The sequence below is a fragment of the Austrofundulus limnaeus genome, unplaced genomic scaffold (genome assembly GCF_001266775.1).
Source record: "Austrofundulus limnaeus strain Quisiro unplaced genomic scaffold, Austrofundulus_limnaeus-1.0 Scaffold1001, whole genome shotgun sequence".
NCBI classification, from domain to species: domain Eukaryota; kingdom Metazoa; phylum Chordata; class Actinopteri; order Cyprinodontiformes; family Rivulidae; genus Austrofundulus; species Austrofundulus limnaeus.
The window spans coordinates 14,098-30,760 of NW_013953403.1; the positions used below are offsets into that span (position 1 = coordinate 14,098).

Here is a 16,663-nt window from a genome sequence, read left to right on the forward strand (position 1 = left end):
CACACACACACACACACACACACACACACACACACACACACACACACACACACACACACACACACAACAAATAAATCCTACTCAGGATGAGATGTGTTGCTTCATAAAGTCACTCACATTAAAAGCCTTCACTACTCTAAATGAGACAGAAGCTCCCTGTGGGGAAACCTACAGTACAAAGGATATTGTTTTAAAAAGGATTTGTAATCTTCAGTATTCAGTGTTACATAGGAACATCAAAAACAAAGCAGTGAGTTGTGATTCATTGTGTGCAGCTGCAGACAGATWTGACTCTGACAGTGCTGGGTGAAGAAGTGTTTCATCGATGATGCAATCATCTTTTTCACTTCTCTTCAACATGTGCACTTTAACTTTTTATTATCTCATTACTACCCATCAGACGTTTCATATGCCTTCATTTTCATTTAATCAGTCTGTTTTAAAAATAACTACTAACTAATATCAGTTMAATAAATAGTTTTTATTTCATCTGAATAGAAATTTAAGGAATGATCTGACTGAATATGAGTGCAGTGTTTAGTGTTTCAGTCAGATTGAGATTAGGTAGTTGTAACTTTGAACATTAATCTGTAATTAATGTCAGGATCTTGCCCTTTTGAAGTGCATGACATTTCTCTGTTTTATACAGTGTTTGTCTCCAACTTCATTCATGTCACCCACATCCTTTAAGGACGTAAACACAGCACAGGAGCGGACAGTGCTGGGGGGAGATTARCCCTAATGAAAGAATCATGACTGGGTGGCCCATTAGGGAAGTAGACCTTACAAACATATACCAGTAAATGTACAGAATCCTCTGATTATCAAGTTCCTGGTGGAGAACACATTTAGTGCCTCCCAGCAGCAGCACAAAGCTTAGTCACTCTTATTTGTTTACATCATGCTGTTGAGCCTTTTTGCTTCTTGTTTTAAAGTGCGGTCCAGATGCAGGTGACTTAAAGATAAGAGTCACATCACAGAGAGAGGAAACAATGACGCACTGTCAAAACCCAGAGGATGAGATCAGGACAGAGGATTGGCACGCTTATCAGAGGTTGGAGGGTGAGGATGTGGTGGGAGAAGACAGTCATGATGAAGATGAATGTTTTCACCCTCTTACTCCTGGATTTTGTCACTGATCTTAACCAGAGTCACTCTCTGGACTGGTAGAAGAGAATGTATCCCGACTCAGAGTTCTTGGAAATATCTGAGGTAAGACCATAAAACTCCTCAATGGCCTGGGCATCGATTTTCTGCACAATGAGATTTAAAGACAAGTTTTAGTGAGAATATCAACACAGCAAGGCGAGTACAAACAGTAAAAGCTGTAATCAGACCACTGCGATCCAAATGACGCACCTCCACAATGTCATCATCAAACAGCAGCCAGAAGCCATGACTCTTTACTATGGTGATGTAATGACCTCTGTTTGGACCACTGAGAAACAAACAGGAGACAAAAGATGATTGAACAGATAACTTTAACTGTGAAAAACAATTTACCATCTATCTGTTGTACCTTTAATCAGAGAACATTATAATCTGCACTAAAATGACCTTACATCACACATACAGGGTTCTAAAACTACCAGTCTTGCAACTAAAGGCAAACAGGAGATTGATACAAGATGCTTTAGTGCTAAACAGAAAACTGTTCATTCACCTAAAGCTTGATTAGTTAATACAATAAAAAAAAACACATCAATCTCAAAAAGAGACAAAAACATTTTTGTGTCAAACTATTTTTTCCTTACTCCCTTTTTTTAAAACAGTCCTAATAGATTAAAAAGTTGCTAATGTAAGGTAGCGGTAATTTGGAACGGTATCTAAGGGTGTCCCGATAAATTTTGAGAATTGTCCAATACCGATATTGACCTAATACCATATCAGTACGAATCACACACTTTTACTTATTTTGTAGTGTGAAATCTTAGAAAAGTCTTGTTTTCGGCACTGCATGCTCGTATTCCAGAACAAAAGCTGCGCTCTCCTTTCTTCTGTCAATCAATCCCAGAGTTAATCCTCGGCAGCATTCTGCTGGTGTCAAATTTGTAAACGTGCTGTCCTCGCTTATAGAACCACCGACCGGAGAGAAGGTTCTGAAACTGGAATCATGGAGACACTTTTGGACCGAGGCTGAACCGAGCCGAACCACAAAGCTGCTGCAAGGGTGGAGAGTAGAGCCTGGCTGTCTTTCTGGTTTAAAACGTACACGGTTCTGTGCCCCCATGGAAAACTTGTCCATGACAATTTTGCACTTAGCTTCAACTCTATTTATGATGAAAATAGAAAGTACTGCCGACATCGCTCCTACTGCTTGCTACTTTGTTAGCGCAGTATGTTGTTGTGATCACGTGGGCTCTGCATGGTGGGTCCAAGCGCCGCTGGATAGAGAAGCTGGAGCAGAGTCAGTGAACTGCTGGATTGGACTGCTTATTTTGGAGCGCTTTTATCTGACATTTTTTATGCAGGCCGATAAAATCAGATACTCATTTTTTGGCTGATATCGGACCGATATCCGATATTAATATCGGATCGGGACACCCTTAGTATGAATCTGTGTGTTTTGTAGAATAATAAACACAGAATGTCATATTTTGCCAATACTGACAATAGCTATGTTTACATGCATTTGATCGGACTAAAATGTATTCAAATTAAATAATCTGAATGTATCATTTACATGGGCACAACCTGATCATGACAAGTGTTTACATGCACCAAGCTTTTATTCAGAATACAAGCACTGACTTCTTCTAAAAAAAACCACAGAAGAAGTTCTACTTCTGTGATGAACGTAAACAAAGGTCTTTCTGAGCGCTCAGAATGGACCTGCGACAGGTTTTAATAACGCTGGAGACTGCACTCCCTGGTTGAGCTGCAGGTGATTTTATTTTTTGGGTGAAGCAATGCAGGCAGTTTGTTTTCCTTCTTTACTGAATGAGAAAACGGGAGGATAAGTTCTGTGCTGCTGCAAACTACAGCGCTGCTGCTCCTCCCTCCACAACAGAGCAGAAACTGCTGGATGAAAGTCAGCAGACATGAGCAGTCAGGTCAGTTTTCCACAATCAGAATAAGATGATCAGATTAAGTGTTTACATGCACGGCGTTTGGATTATCAATCAGCATAAACCACCTCTCTCATTCAGATTACAAATTCATTCAGATCAAGCTGAATCAGGTCAGAATAATCCGAATGGGGTGTTTACATGACGCATTTTTATTCTGAATGGCCGTTTAATCTGATTACTTGTGTTCATGTAAACGTAGCTACTGCCAACACTTTGGTTTTCTACAGTTTATAACAACCTGTCATGTTTTTCTAGTTTTAATGGATTAAACAGAATTACATTTATGGCCCTTTTCCACCAGTGTCTCTACAGCACGGTTCAACTTGGCTCCATGGTTCCAAGGCTTTTCCACTAGCAAGGATTGGTGGAACCAGACTTTTTTTCAGAACAGACTTCGCTGTGGTTCCAAGTGTACTGTGCTGGTCTGAAGTGGACTGTCTGTCACTGACTGGTTAGTGGGTGGAGTCACTGGTTGCATCACAAGAGCTGCTCTCACAACAATCTGATCTACCATTTGCAATAACAGCGCTACCATGACCTCCACTGTTGTGTTGCATACCTTTTCGGCATGTTCTTCTTCTACTATGTTGAAGCATAACCACTACCAGCTGATAAGGTGTGTGGCGTCAATTTTCAGACCACCTTATGATGAACCCACCCACTAGAGATGTTACTGACGTGTAATATTAAACCACCGGAATCGTGCTGAACAGAGTTCAGTCAAGTGGAACCTTGCTGTAGAGGAGCTAGTAGAAAAGAGCCGTTACATTTCAACTCATGGTTGGTTTAGTACTCTCCCCACAAAGGATACAGTCTGAGCCATTGTTTCAAGACTGCTAAACTACACTAAACAGCTGCTGGTTTAAAGGTTAAAAAGACAAAAAATAGCAGTATTAGGACAAAGGAGGGTTTCCCTGAAAGTTTAAATTATATATTTCTTTTTTTTAAAACTTGACTGTACTTATATAGCACCTTTCTATCCAGCCAGGATACTCAAAGCTCTTTACGATCTGTGCTCTCATTTAAACATCCACTTGCATTCATTCAGCACTCTACTAGATCTCTACAAAGATAATACAGGTAAATCAATCTATAGGGACTAATCAGAGCTTTAAATCACATTCATACACTGATGGACACACATCAGAGGCAGGGGGGGTTAGGTGTCTTGCCCAGGGACACTTTGACATGTGACCATATAGTGGTGGAATCAAACCACCAACTCTGGCATTGGAGGAACAATTCCATTCAAGAAACGTTGCTAAATGAAAATTTAAGGAACACGCAATTAGATTTTTGGCATTTATAGTAGGGTTTATTGTCAATAAAATGTACCTTCCACAGTGAACCACCACTGCCACTAGATCATACATGCGATCCAAGTTGACTGCATCTCCAGATGTGTTAAAAAGACGAAGCTCTAGAGGAAAAACCACCCGATAGGATAGTTTGGTGTAGCGGTGCAGCTGCTCCATGTACTTAAACCTCTTGAGATGTAGTGCCAGGATCATGGGAAGCTTTTTCACACGCATCCTGCAGAGTAACATATATATTTTAAAATTTCTTTAGACAATCACACAGACCAGGATGTGGTTAAAGTTTGTGTTTTACTCACCGTTTCTGTGCTTCTTGCTTGCTGCAGCATGTTTCACAGTAGTATTTGTATTCGCTGCACAATGTCTCTGTATTACTGAAGTCCCTGGAGGAGAGAGAATACCACAGGTGGTTAGATTAGTCAGTGTTTCTCAGGCTAAAGGGAATGTGTTCCTTAATGTATATAGAACTACCTGAGACAGTGTGTTATCGATGTGTTCTGCTCCACATCCACAGAAAGATCCAGAAAATCCTCATCTTTGCTGCTTACCTGCAACGCAGCCRTGAAAACTGAAGTCATTTTGAGATTTGAACCTGAAAAATAATTTTGAAACCGAAAAATAATTTTGAAACTGAAAAAAATAAATACATAAAACATATTGTCTTTTCAATTTAATTTTTTTTCAGTTTCAAAATTACTTTTCAGATTCAAATCTTTGTTCCAGTTTCAAAAACTTTTTATTTTGAGCAAAACTTATGACCCCGATTTAGCTCCATAAACTTCCACATTTTTACCTCCGCCAAGGGAGGAGGTAATGTACTGTATGTATGTATGTATGTATGTATGTATGTATGTATGTATGTATATGTATATGTATATGTATGTATACCTCCTAGGATGTCCACTCTTGGTAAAGTTGTGATTATTCTGTTATCAACTAGTTTTGGTGATGTTACTGCTGTCTGGTGACGTAGAGAAAGAAATTAATTCTCTTCACGTTACGGGAATAAAAGAAGACACCGACAGCGGGGGGAGGGTCCAGCTGCAGCCGCTGTTATTGGACAGCAGGAACAGCTGATCGAGGTAAATGTTCACCAAGTCAGAACTTATTCAGCAAATGTGTTTCCATCTCCCCTTTTGCACAACAACTCTTTTTTGGTAAATCAAAAAAAACCAACTCAAAAAACCTTTTTGCAAAATTGAGCAAGTTTTTGAGAATTCTGCCATTTCCATCCACCTTTTCTAAAGCGCATAAAAAAAAACTTGATGGAATCATGGCTAGTGTCAATTCTTGGATCTGACCTTTAGGGGCGCTTAGCTCCAGTGCTAACAATGGCTCTTGGCTTGAACAACATGGCAGCCATGTAATTTCAATAATGGGGCAGCTGTGGCAGGGTGGTTAGGGGAGTCGCCCTGTAACCAGAGCGTTGCCCATTTGATTCCCTGTTCCATGTCTCAGTCATTGTGTCCTTGGGCAAGACACTTCACCCACCTTGACTGCTGATAGCGCTGGTGCATGTCAGCCCACTCTGTCAGTGTGCCCCAGAGCAGCTGTAGGTATAATGTAGCTTACCACCATCAGTGTGTGAATGGGTGAATGATTGAAGTATAAAGGACTCTGGAGTCTGGAGGGACTTGATAACATGCTATTCAAGCTATTTACCATTAGTTATTTCATTGGTCTGTTTCTAACAGGTATTAGTTGTAGTAAGCCCACAGTCACCCTAGTACTTAAACTAGTTCTAAATAAAATGGGTGTAACAATAATATGAATGCAATGCTGTTTTTTTCCATTTTAACATCTCCTCAGACACATCACAACTCTATAAAAATCTATGCTTAGTTTCTCAGAAGCAGGGAAAAAAATGGATGGATGGGAGTTTGATGAACCGACATGTCTTCCAAAGTGTGCCTGTCCTTGGTGCTGAAGAGAGCACTAAGCTGCAAGAGGAGAGCTTCTGCTCCTCCACACTAGAGCCAGCTGAGATGGTTCACGCGTTTGRTAAGAAGGATCCCTGGAGGCCCCTCTCAGGAGCTGTTCCAAAATGACCAGATTGTATGGATGAAATTCAGAAGAGATATTTTTTATTTCAGAAATTGGTAAAATCTCTGACTAACACTGGTCTAGGCCACTAAAATTCACACACAAAATACCCGCACACCACAAAAAAAAAAAAAAAAAAAAAAAAAAAAAAAAAAAAAAAAAAAAAAACCTAAAGTAATCCAACAACACACACCGTTTCACAGTTGAGGCAGCGCGTCTCATTGGTCAGTGTGCCTTGGAAGATATCATGAACCCATGTAGGCTCTGTCTTGTTTTCTATTTCAGTATCAGTGTTGACTGTGGTGCCGTTGTTTTTCAGGCGCCCGTTCTGCTTTTCCTGCTTCTTCTCCTCTTGTAGGATATCGGCCACTGTGTTCAGCAGGTAGTTGAGGAACTCATGGGCATCCTGTTGCATGTAGTTGTCAAAAAGATCTGGAAGAAAATACAAAGATGAATCAAAAGAAGATAAATCAAAGATGAATTCTCATACATTCAGTTTGACTTTGATATTGAATTGAGATTGTTTACATTTTGAACTCTTGACTTTCAGCAGGGCTCTGTCTGTACAGTACTTTGTTACATTCTTCTTTAAAGGTTTTAAAATCATTAAATGATTGTTCAATCATTTACTTTAACAGTTAAAATTGTATCGATCCATTACATAATCTGACATGTTTCAGGTTAAAAGTGGCCTGAAAAMATTAAAAATAAATAAATAAATTCCATATTGCCCCACCCTGTGTTACACTGGTTGCAGTGTTTTTAGTGGATCTTTCTGCTGTTCCGAGAAACATCTGATTTCTCTTTGTATGTCTTGATCCAAGGCTATTTTACTACTGAAAGCAAATGCAGCTAAAATGAGATGTTTTTGCCTTTATGAAACCCGTGTCAGATTTTTTTTATCACAGCCTGAGTGTGACAAATATAATTTTTTCAAATTTGACCCAGGTCTTTTCATTATGTGGTACTAAATTGAATATGTATCAGATGTTTTTCCAATCGACCTCAGTCTGTTTTCATCAGATTTTTATGTCAGTGAGGTAGGGGTAAGCAGATTGATGGCAAGAGTAAGTTTCAAGACAACAATGCCAGAATTCATCAAGCTAAAACTGTGACATCGTTTTCACACATGGATTGGCCCCACAGAGTCCAGACGTTAACCTGATTGAGAATCTCTCTCTTTTGTGCTGGAGAAGATTTTGCAAAATGATCTGAATCTCCAGTCATCAATAAAAAAAGGTGAAAAATTAATGCAATTCTAGCCTGGTAGAAACCAGACCCTTGTTCTTCACTTTGCTTTGTGCGAGGGTCTGGACTCTCAGCTATAGAGAAGTGATTCTTGCTGGAGGCGTGGCCTCTGTTGAAGTTTAAAAATGATTGGATCGGTTGGCTGCGACGTATGTGTGCCAGCCCCACTGTGAAGGAGGCTAAGCTAAGAAGCTAACCACAAATTGTGTGTGCTGTAAACAACCCTACTGAGAGGAGAGAAGTACCGAGCCGAACAAGACGACTGTAAATGAGAGCTGCTGCTTTGTCAGACAAATTTAATTAAATTTGGAAGCCTTATCAACACGGACTGGCTTAATTCACTTCCTCCACTCCCATTGCTAAACTAACTAGCAGACACTGCGCAGAAAATCGATGTTGTCATTCAAAACCCTGCCTTCTGTTCTCTGATTGGCCTGAATGAAATTCTCCTGAAGAAATCCTTGTCTATGGGAGAAATCCCAGATGGAGCAGTGAAGGGAAACTAGAATTGAGCGGAACTGCGTAGGAAGGCAAGGGTCAGGCTAATGAAATTATGGACAGGAATACAGTAAATGTTCTGACATTGAAGAGAATGTCACAGAAAATACATGTTGTAATCAAAACTAAAGGTGGTTGAATAAAATAGTGTTTTGTTTTTGTTTCAGGCAGTGTATGTTGCTGAGGATTCAACCAGGACATGGCAAATTAAGAGCATATGATGAAGTGGATTTCTGCTCTGTAGCTGAAKATGTGCAGAGTTCCACRATTTAAACTGCATTACCCATATTCTAAATACTTGGTTCAATATGCTGACCACTACCTCACAATGTGAAGTTTGAACAACGTTGGATATGTGTCCAATTTAGTACCATATGTTAAAAGGCGGGTCGGATTTGAAAAAAAATATATATTTTTGTCATGTTGAGACGGCCATGAAAAGAAATCCAAAATGGGTCACATCAGAGCAAAAACAATAATCTGATTTGGGTTGCATTTGTCTGCAGTTTGAACATAGCCTTTGTTTCCAGCCTCCTACTCAATGAGGGACAAAACCCTTCATTTACTGTAGGCTTGATCTGACTTGAATGGTGTGAATGGTTGTTGATCCACACGGACCAGTCTTCATGGCTCTCACTTATCGTAGCACCTTTATTGTACCTCGTCAATCTCTAGAGGCATTTTTGCATAGTAAAGCCTGCCTCGGCCCGAACAGGACCATCCAGCAGTACGATGCTTCAGATGAGAGGGCAGGACCACTTGTTTTTTGTAGCTCACTACTGTTGTGTATTTAAACATGTGAACAAAACGTTATAGTCACTGAAAAACAATTTACGTAAAGTTACTCATCTACGTGACGTAGGGGAACTAATCAATGAGCAGTAGATGTCAAACTGAGCCAGGCAGCCCAGTCCGACTGGAACTGCAGCTGTCAAGTTTCAGGAATGGGGGTGGACCTGGGCTAATGCAAAAACGTCAAACCTAGGTTTGAACCCCGGCTTGGATGGGCCATGCAGTGCATCGACTGTATTTTAAATACGAGCTAATGAACCATTTTGTAGTAAAACATTGTTAGAAATGAGCAGGCACAAAGCGTGCCGAGCTCAGCTGTTCTGCAGGAATGCCATTAGAGTTGAACAAGTTCAACCAGTAAATTTACACCAGCATGATGTACTTGCTGCAAGCTAATTCATGTTAAACTTTCCTTTAGAATCATAGATGAGATTTTTTTTTATAAATGTGAACCATCACATCAAATCGACAATTAAGTCAAATTTGGCCAAAATGAGCTCAGCATGTTTTCAGATTCTTGGCTTTTTAAGATCTATTTTGATACCTGGATCATCCTGATATCAGGACAGTTTCAGAGATACGACGTAATTTGTCTTGTTTAACAGGATGACATTAATATTTGGTCTGAATGCTATTTTTAGGTTATTCTAATGAGGAATTTTTGATGCCATTTTAAAGAGAAACCTAAGATAATATTTGGATATTAAGATTTTTCAGCAGGAAAAATCAGCTTTGCTAGCTTACAGGGGAAATTTAAAAAATTCAAGACATTTTTGCTCAAAATCATTTTTGGTTGCTACTGTTAAAAAATGATTCAAAAAAGCTCTTTAAGATTATATTTCAGACAGTTCATTCAAATGATTCTTTGATGCATTTTTTTCATTATATTTTGACAGAATGCAATGATCTATATCAGCCCATTTCTCAACATACCACTTAAATACCACTTTCAGATTTAATCCTGGTTTCAATGTGATGGGTCACAAATATCTAATCTATAAATCTGCTTTTTGAGATTGTTGTATTTGCACAAATCCAATGGTGTTTTCACAGTGTTATCTTGGTCGACATGTGACCCAGAAGAGTTAGGCTCTGCTAGTACTTTGCTACTATAATACGGTCAATTTTCAGTATGTCTTATTTCCAGGTTCAGGTGTGATAATTAACATTAAAAACAGCTTGACAACAAAGGTTTCACATTTGTAATAAACTTCTTCTGGGATTGTGTAAGCAAACAGTGCTTCAGAAATCTGATGGTCCACATTAGTAAATGTAAGAAAGAAGTAAAAATGAAAAGTGGTGAATTAAAGGGGTATCAGAGAAAGAAAATCCTCAAGAGATGAGGCAGCTGAGCAGTGCTGGCTCCTAACAGGGATCACATTGTTCATTCATATATGAGCTGCTTCAATATGGACAGAGAACAGTGAGCCTGTCAGCTCAGCTCTGAACGACCTTACAGCCAACACGCACCTGCCCTTCACCTTCAACATTCAACCTGCACTGAAACAAAACTTCAACTGACAAACACACACACCTAATCCCAGCTGTTTAAGAAATTACAGGAATGTGTGTGCAGTCAGAAGAATCTGAGTGCGACAGAAACAGGATCACAGCATGCAACAACCTACACGATGGAACTGGTGGTCACATTTTAAACCATGACCACGAGGATGTTTATCAAAGCTAAATCAACAGGAACATGCCTGTTGAAAAATAACTGATTCATGCTGATTCACAGATGTGTGTGTGTGTGCACACAATCTAATCAGAACACCAGAGTAGTGATGAATAGACGCACTTCTGGTGTTGAAACGTGTAACTTGGTCAATTTAATCATAATAAGTTTCGGAGAAACTGAGACGTTTATTTTCTAAACATGATGTCCCAGTRGCTTTCAAACCCCAAAACACATTACGGCAAAGVCTGGTTCACCCCAAAGATCCGGTGCCCCGGCACAAACAGAGCAATGTTGTATATGCTGTTAAGTGCCAGGAGGACTGCGACCAGTTATACATCGGGGAAACAAAGCAGCCACTGTTCAAAAGAATGTCCCAACACAGACGAGCTACATCTAATGGCCAGAACTCTGCAGTTTTCACTCATTTACAGGCCAGCGGTCACTCTTTCAGAGATGAGGATGTTCTCATTCTTGATAGAGAGGAACGTTGGTTTGAGAGAGGAGTAAAAGAAGCCATTTTTGTGAAGAAAGACCGTCCATCATTAAACAGAGATGGAGGCCTCCGTTTTCAGTTGTCCCCCTCCTACAGTGCTGCTATTGCCAGTATCACTCCACCCCCTGTTAACAATAGGTGTTAATTAGGTGTCAACAATAGCCGTGTGATGCGAGTATCAGTCACATGGAGGCAGGRCTTAAAAGCCTGAATTTWGCCTGAAACTCTCAGACTGAAGAAGTCTCTTGGAGGAGAGACGAAACGTTTCATTAGAGAAGAAYCCGTCCAGAAGACCTATACWWTTTTTTTCTTTTTGTCAATTTAATCATTAGTTGAAAAAACTGTAAGCAGGTTAATTCGACAGGCATCGACATATAGAGAAAGCAGATAAGCTGAAAATGTGTAGTAAAGAATGGAGTAGAGGTGGGTGGATCGATTCTAAATATCGATACCAGCGCTGGTATTGATATTGAACAATACTCGTGTAAAAAGATTGATACTCAAACTTTGTTCTTTCCCGCACACACTGACTGCAGCACACACGCATTTTTCAAAGTCTACTCTCTGTCTGTAGTGCTGCACTGTGTCACACAGCACGGAGCAGCAGCAGCTCCACCCCACCCCCGTCTTTTGTTATTGCACCGTCACATGGCTCAGCAGCGCTAGCCAAACAGCTAACTAATAGGTAGGCTGGCCCACCCACTCAGCGTTCTCACCGAGCCCAAAACCTCAGGAGAATTTGTTTTAAGTTGTGTTGAGTGATATTTTTTAGTCTCTTTATTTACAGAAAACAGAATTGTATTGAAAGGAAAAAAATTCTTTATTTTTTGTTTTTCCTAAGAACAGTTTTATTTAATAAAAGAAACAAAGAAATAACTAGGAAAGATGTTTAGTGGTGAGGGAAGAATTTTTATTTTATTTTTGTATAAAATATTTATTTTCCTAATGTTAAAGGAAACTGGTTTGTTACTGCTTTATTGTTGGCAAGCAAAAATATTGATTGTTATAATAAAGTATTTTGTTGTCACGTACAATGTTTGGTGAAATTCTATCCTAGATCTTTTGGATATTTTTAAATTATGAAGCTTAAAGAATATCGGCATCGGTACTGCTATCGACGATACCGGCCCTGTATTTACTTGGTATCGTATCAATACCAAAATTCCCAGTATCGCCCACCTCTAGAATGGAGGTTTTTAATCACATCTTCTGCTGTGTGTTGTATCATTTTCTCTGTAGTGACACCTACTGTTTAAAAGGAGAACTGCAGCAATGCAGAAACTGTTTTACAACAACACTGCTGCTTATTTATGCTGCGTTCCAGTTATCCTCAGAAATCATAGTTTTGCGCTCCTGAGTAGTAATTTTCATCTAGAACAACCCCTGATATCGTAGTTTCGAGTTGAGAAGTTGGCGCAACAGGACCATACCCGCTTAGCTTATGAAATGTACGGTGGAGGAAAATAAAGTTACTGAGTTTTTACTCTTGATATATAATCACAGGATATACCATATGCTGACTGGACAGAACATCAGTACCAGTAATAGTTACAAAGTTCAGCCTTGTAGTAGTAAAGGTAATTTTACTGTTGTCCATTATATTTACCTCTCACAATGTTATCCTAACATAATAACAATATTAATTAAAAAATAATAATTTGTTGGAACAGCAAATTTGTCTCTTCGTTGGTTTACCTGACATAAGGTTCAAAATCAAGCTGCATAACTGACCTACTTTCCGCATCTCCAATATTTTTTAAAATAAAAAAAATATTTTAATGACCTGTAAAATGTGATAGCCTTTATATTGTGATCTTGTTGTTGTAGTGTTGACAATTTTTGCCAAAATATTGCATCCATTTTTGATATTCCTTGCATGACTGTCTGCTGCATCCCCTTTTTACCACCATTCATGGATGTTCCCGAGTCAAAACTCAATGCATAGAATGGCACCTGTGTAGCGCACGATAAGTTACGTGATGTCCAATCCCGTAATATAGATCAATGTCTAAAAATCAGCCACTATCCTATTTTCCTCTGCTGTGAGCACTACCAGTTAAAGTAAGTTTGTACTGTTTCAAGGGTATTTTTCAAAGTATTTCAGTAAAATAACATTTGAACATTGAAGTTGTTTTGGGACTTTATAGCATTTGACAGTGTCAGCTATGTAAAAAATCTGTATCGGCCAAAATCGCAATAGGCAGCTCAGACTTTTTAAAGATCGAAGTTCGGCAAGAAAACTTGAATCAATGCATCCCTAACTGGAATGCAGCATTACTCTCTGAAAACAATTCCCATTAACTAAAACTCAAGAGTATCCATTTGATTACTTTAAGAAAAATTTTTTCTACTCTAATCTGGTACTCATTCACATTTTTAGATGTATTTTTTAAGAGTCATTTTATTAAAATTCATAGAATTGTCATTGAAGCACTTTCCTGGCAGGATTAGTTTTACCTAGGGACCACATGCTGTATGCATTAATCGTCTGTGTTGTTTATCTCAAGGGAATCGGCCATATCTGTTATGCGTAAAGTAAAAATTTCCCCAAAATTCATCCCACCATCAGAAAGAATTTTAAAATGAGAATGTCATGAAGAATCTGATTACTTCCACCATGTCTCTGTCCTGGCTGCTCGGGTTTTTGGGAGTGGCTGCTTGTTGCCATGCAATGACTCGACAACAAAGGCTTGGTTGACACACTTGATGGTGTCTGTCTAAAGCCAATGTGATAAGATACCCCTCCCACACTGTGACGACTGGCTTTGTGTAACACACACAAACCCAGTCGTCACATAACCAGAAAACAGACATAAATATAAAGAAAAAAATAACTGTAATAATGTGGGTTTAAAAAATTATCACAGTTAAGCTTCGGCTGCATTAAAATAATCCATTACCGTGCCCAGCACTGATATATATATACTGTATATATAAATGTGTGTGTAATTAATATACCTACAGTGCCTGAAATTCACTTTTGAAATTGGGGGAGGGGGAATCCCTCCTTAAATGTTTCAGAGTGGGGGGGTTTATACATTTTGAGGGGGATTATTACTTATGAGTCTAAATACAGGTTTTATGTTGTGCTACAAMGTATAATAAATATGCTGATTTCATTTTCCTCCTCCTGCCTTCCTAGCTGTAATGTTAGCTGCTCTCTCTTGTCTCTTTTCTGTTTGAAGACTCTTTAAGAACGCAGAACCACGAAGTGGATGAACAGCACATAATGTGTTGATGTTTCCCCTGGCAGATCAGAAGTCACCAACAGAGACATTCTCTTACCGCACTCACGTGTGCTTTCTGTATGTGTGTGTGTGTGTAAAATTATCATTTGACTGTTGTATCAGTTTTTAATTTTATTTTAACAACAGACTGTATGTACTAAAAGGTACACAACAACAAATGTATAACTACAAAAAAAGCTATCAATGCTCATTTGTTAATTGGCGTGATATAACAAACAGATAGAGCTAAGTGGCTCTAACAAGTGTGGATGAAGCTGAATCAAAGCCTTCAAAATCAGGCTCACCATCATCTGTATCATTAAAAGTTTCTGGTATTCCTCCTCTGTAATAAAAGGCATCAGAATCCCACTCAACAACAATCTCATCCTCTGTGTCTCACCAGCTCCCCCTCTGGTGGGGAAACTTTTTTCAGGTAGACCAACTTTTACAGAACACCGGTAGACGGCAGCCATTACAGCCGACCATGTGTTTGTTGTTGTCCCAGGAGTGGCCCGGTCGCACATTAATATCATTAGTTCGTTATGCAGGACTGCCTTTTTTTCTTTTTTTTTTTTCACATCATGTTGCCTGCTTGAATCTGTTACCTCTCGCTCGGAGGCACAAAGGAGTGTTAAAGGTAAGCTTGCTTCAACCGCTTTTTAYGACGTGGTTTCATTTCCGGACTCAGGGATTTTGTGAATGAGGCCGATATTTCAGTTAAAATACATCAGCAAAAATATTTATCTGAGTATAGTACTACCCCCAACTTTGTGCATGATTTTATGGATTAAATTTTACGTATTATACTCGAATAAATACAGTAAATAAGTGCCATTTCATAATTATGTCATTCATAATACGATTAGTCAACTAATCGTTTGAATAGTCGATGACTAGCCCTTACAGAGCAGAGATGCACATCCCTAGTGTTGTCACATGATTTTACATCAGAGGCTTTCTTCTCACCGTTCTCCTTTCGCAGGCGGGAGATGAACTTCTTGGGTGGGATGACGCCCACTTTTTTCTTCTGTGTTGCAATGGAGTGGAAGAGGTCAGCCAGGCATGTCAGCAGGTTTTCCTTCTTCTTCTGCTGYGCCTTGTAGGCCAGCACGTTCTCCCGGAAAGGCCGGCAGAAGTAGAGAGCCTGCAGCACTGAGTTACAGTAACAGGTGTTTCCAAACTGAGAAAGAAGGCGACAAACAAACTGTTTCAATGAGGAACTTAAAGTTTTTTGTTCTGTTTAGTTGTTATATTGTTGTTGTTCATTGTGGTTGAAGAGGCCAGTGTGTGTTGTTCTGATCAGTGTAGCAGCTGAGAGTGCGCTGAGAAAGCTGAATGTTTACAGCACATTAAAGAAGTCACAAACAGCTCTGTTCTGTTCTGCAGTGTGTTTTGTTGATGGAGGATTTAGTGCTACTCACATTGACCAATCCAAAGTAGTGTTCATTGATGGGGAACTGCTCCGGGCCGATGTCTTTCTCCAGAGCGGAGGCATTGGTGCCCTGTGAGAACAAAACAAGACATAATTATCCTCTCATGCTGCAGCATTTTTTTACTCCCTGCACATCTCAGCGCAATTAATACTGAGGTAAATAAAATGTTTTGAATAAACAGCTGAAAAAAGTCWCTGTTGAAGCTTAGCAGCTGCACCAGTGAGATAAACCACATTATGTAGCAGTTTTAGAGAAACTTATGTTTCGGGGATGACTCTCAGCTACTACCAGACCAAATTTTAGCTTGACATCCTAAATAATCTGAGTTGTAGACATCTTGCTGTTTTATAGGGTCAGTTGGCTGTGGCAGCCATCTTGAACTGAGTCGACTCCAAACGTTTGTTACTTTCACTTTCTGAAACTTTCATTGTCCAGTGATTCATGACATGCTTTGACAATAAATAGACAAATGCACACGCACACACATGAACAAGCTCATTTTTTGTGTAATCACTCACAATATAATTTAAATGACATCCATATCAGACTACAGTGTGAACAGTAGGGATGAAACGATTCCTCGAATGATTTGATTACTAAAAATCACGGAGGCAAATGATCTGCCTTGAAGCTTCAGACATTTCATTCTGTAAAACAAACTCAGATCAAAAACATGATACAATAATAAGGTCATTCCAAAGTGCAACTTGTTGGCTTTCAGAAACACTCAAAGAAATGAAGAGAAAACTGTGGAAGTCAGTGAATGTTACTTTAATTGACCAAGCACAGGGAAAAAAAAAATACAGAATCACTCAATTCTGAGGAAAAAAGTATGGAATCATGAAAATCAGATAAACAAAAGAC

General features: G+C 39.2%; 1 protein-coding gene across 1 annotated transcript in view; it reads right to left on the reverse strand.

The window, feature by feature from the left end:
* Positions 1 to 188: 188 nt before the first annotated feature.
* Positions 189 to 16,663, reverse strand: part of usp46 (ubiquitin specific peptidase 46) — a 26,071-nt gene continuing 9,596 nt past the window's right edge. The window contains exons 2-9 of the mRNA XM_014030116.1: positions 15,788 to 15,868; positions 15,333 to 15,546; positions 6,624 to 6,862; positions 4,859 to 4,935; positions 4,687 to 4,770; positions 4,407 to 4,604; positions 1,360 to 1,438; positions 189 to 1,253 (exon numbers count right to left, since the gene is read on the reverse strand). Of these exons, the coding sequence (XP_013885570.1) occupies positions 1,152 to 1,253; positions 1,360 to 1,438; positions 4,407 to 4,604; positions 4,687 to 4,770; positions 4,859 to 4,935; positions 6,624 to 6,862; positions 15,333 to 15,546; positions 15,788 to 15,868 (1,074 nt within the window). The 3' untranslated portion in view covers positions 189 to 1,151. The remainder of the gene's footprint in view (positions 1,254 to 1,359; positions 1,439 to 4,406; positions 4,605 to 4,686; positions 4,771 to 4,858; positions 4,936 to 6,623; positions 6,863 to 15,332; positions 15,547 to 15,787; positions 15,869 to 16,663) is intronic.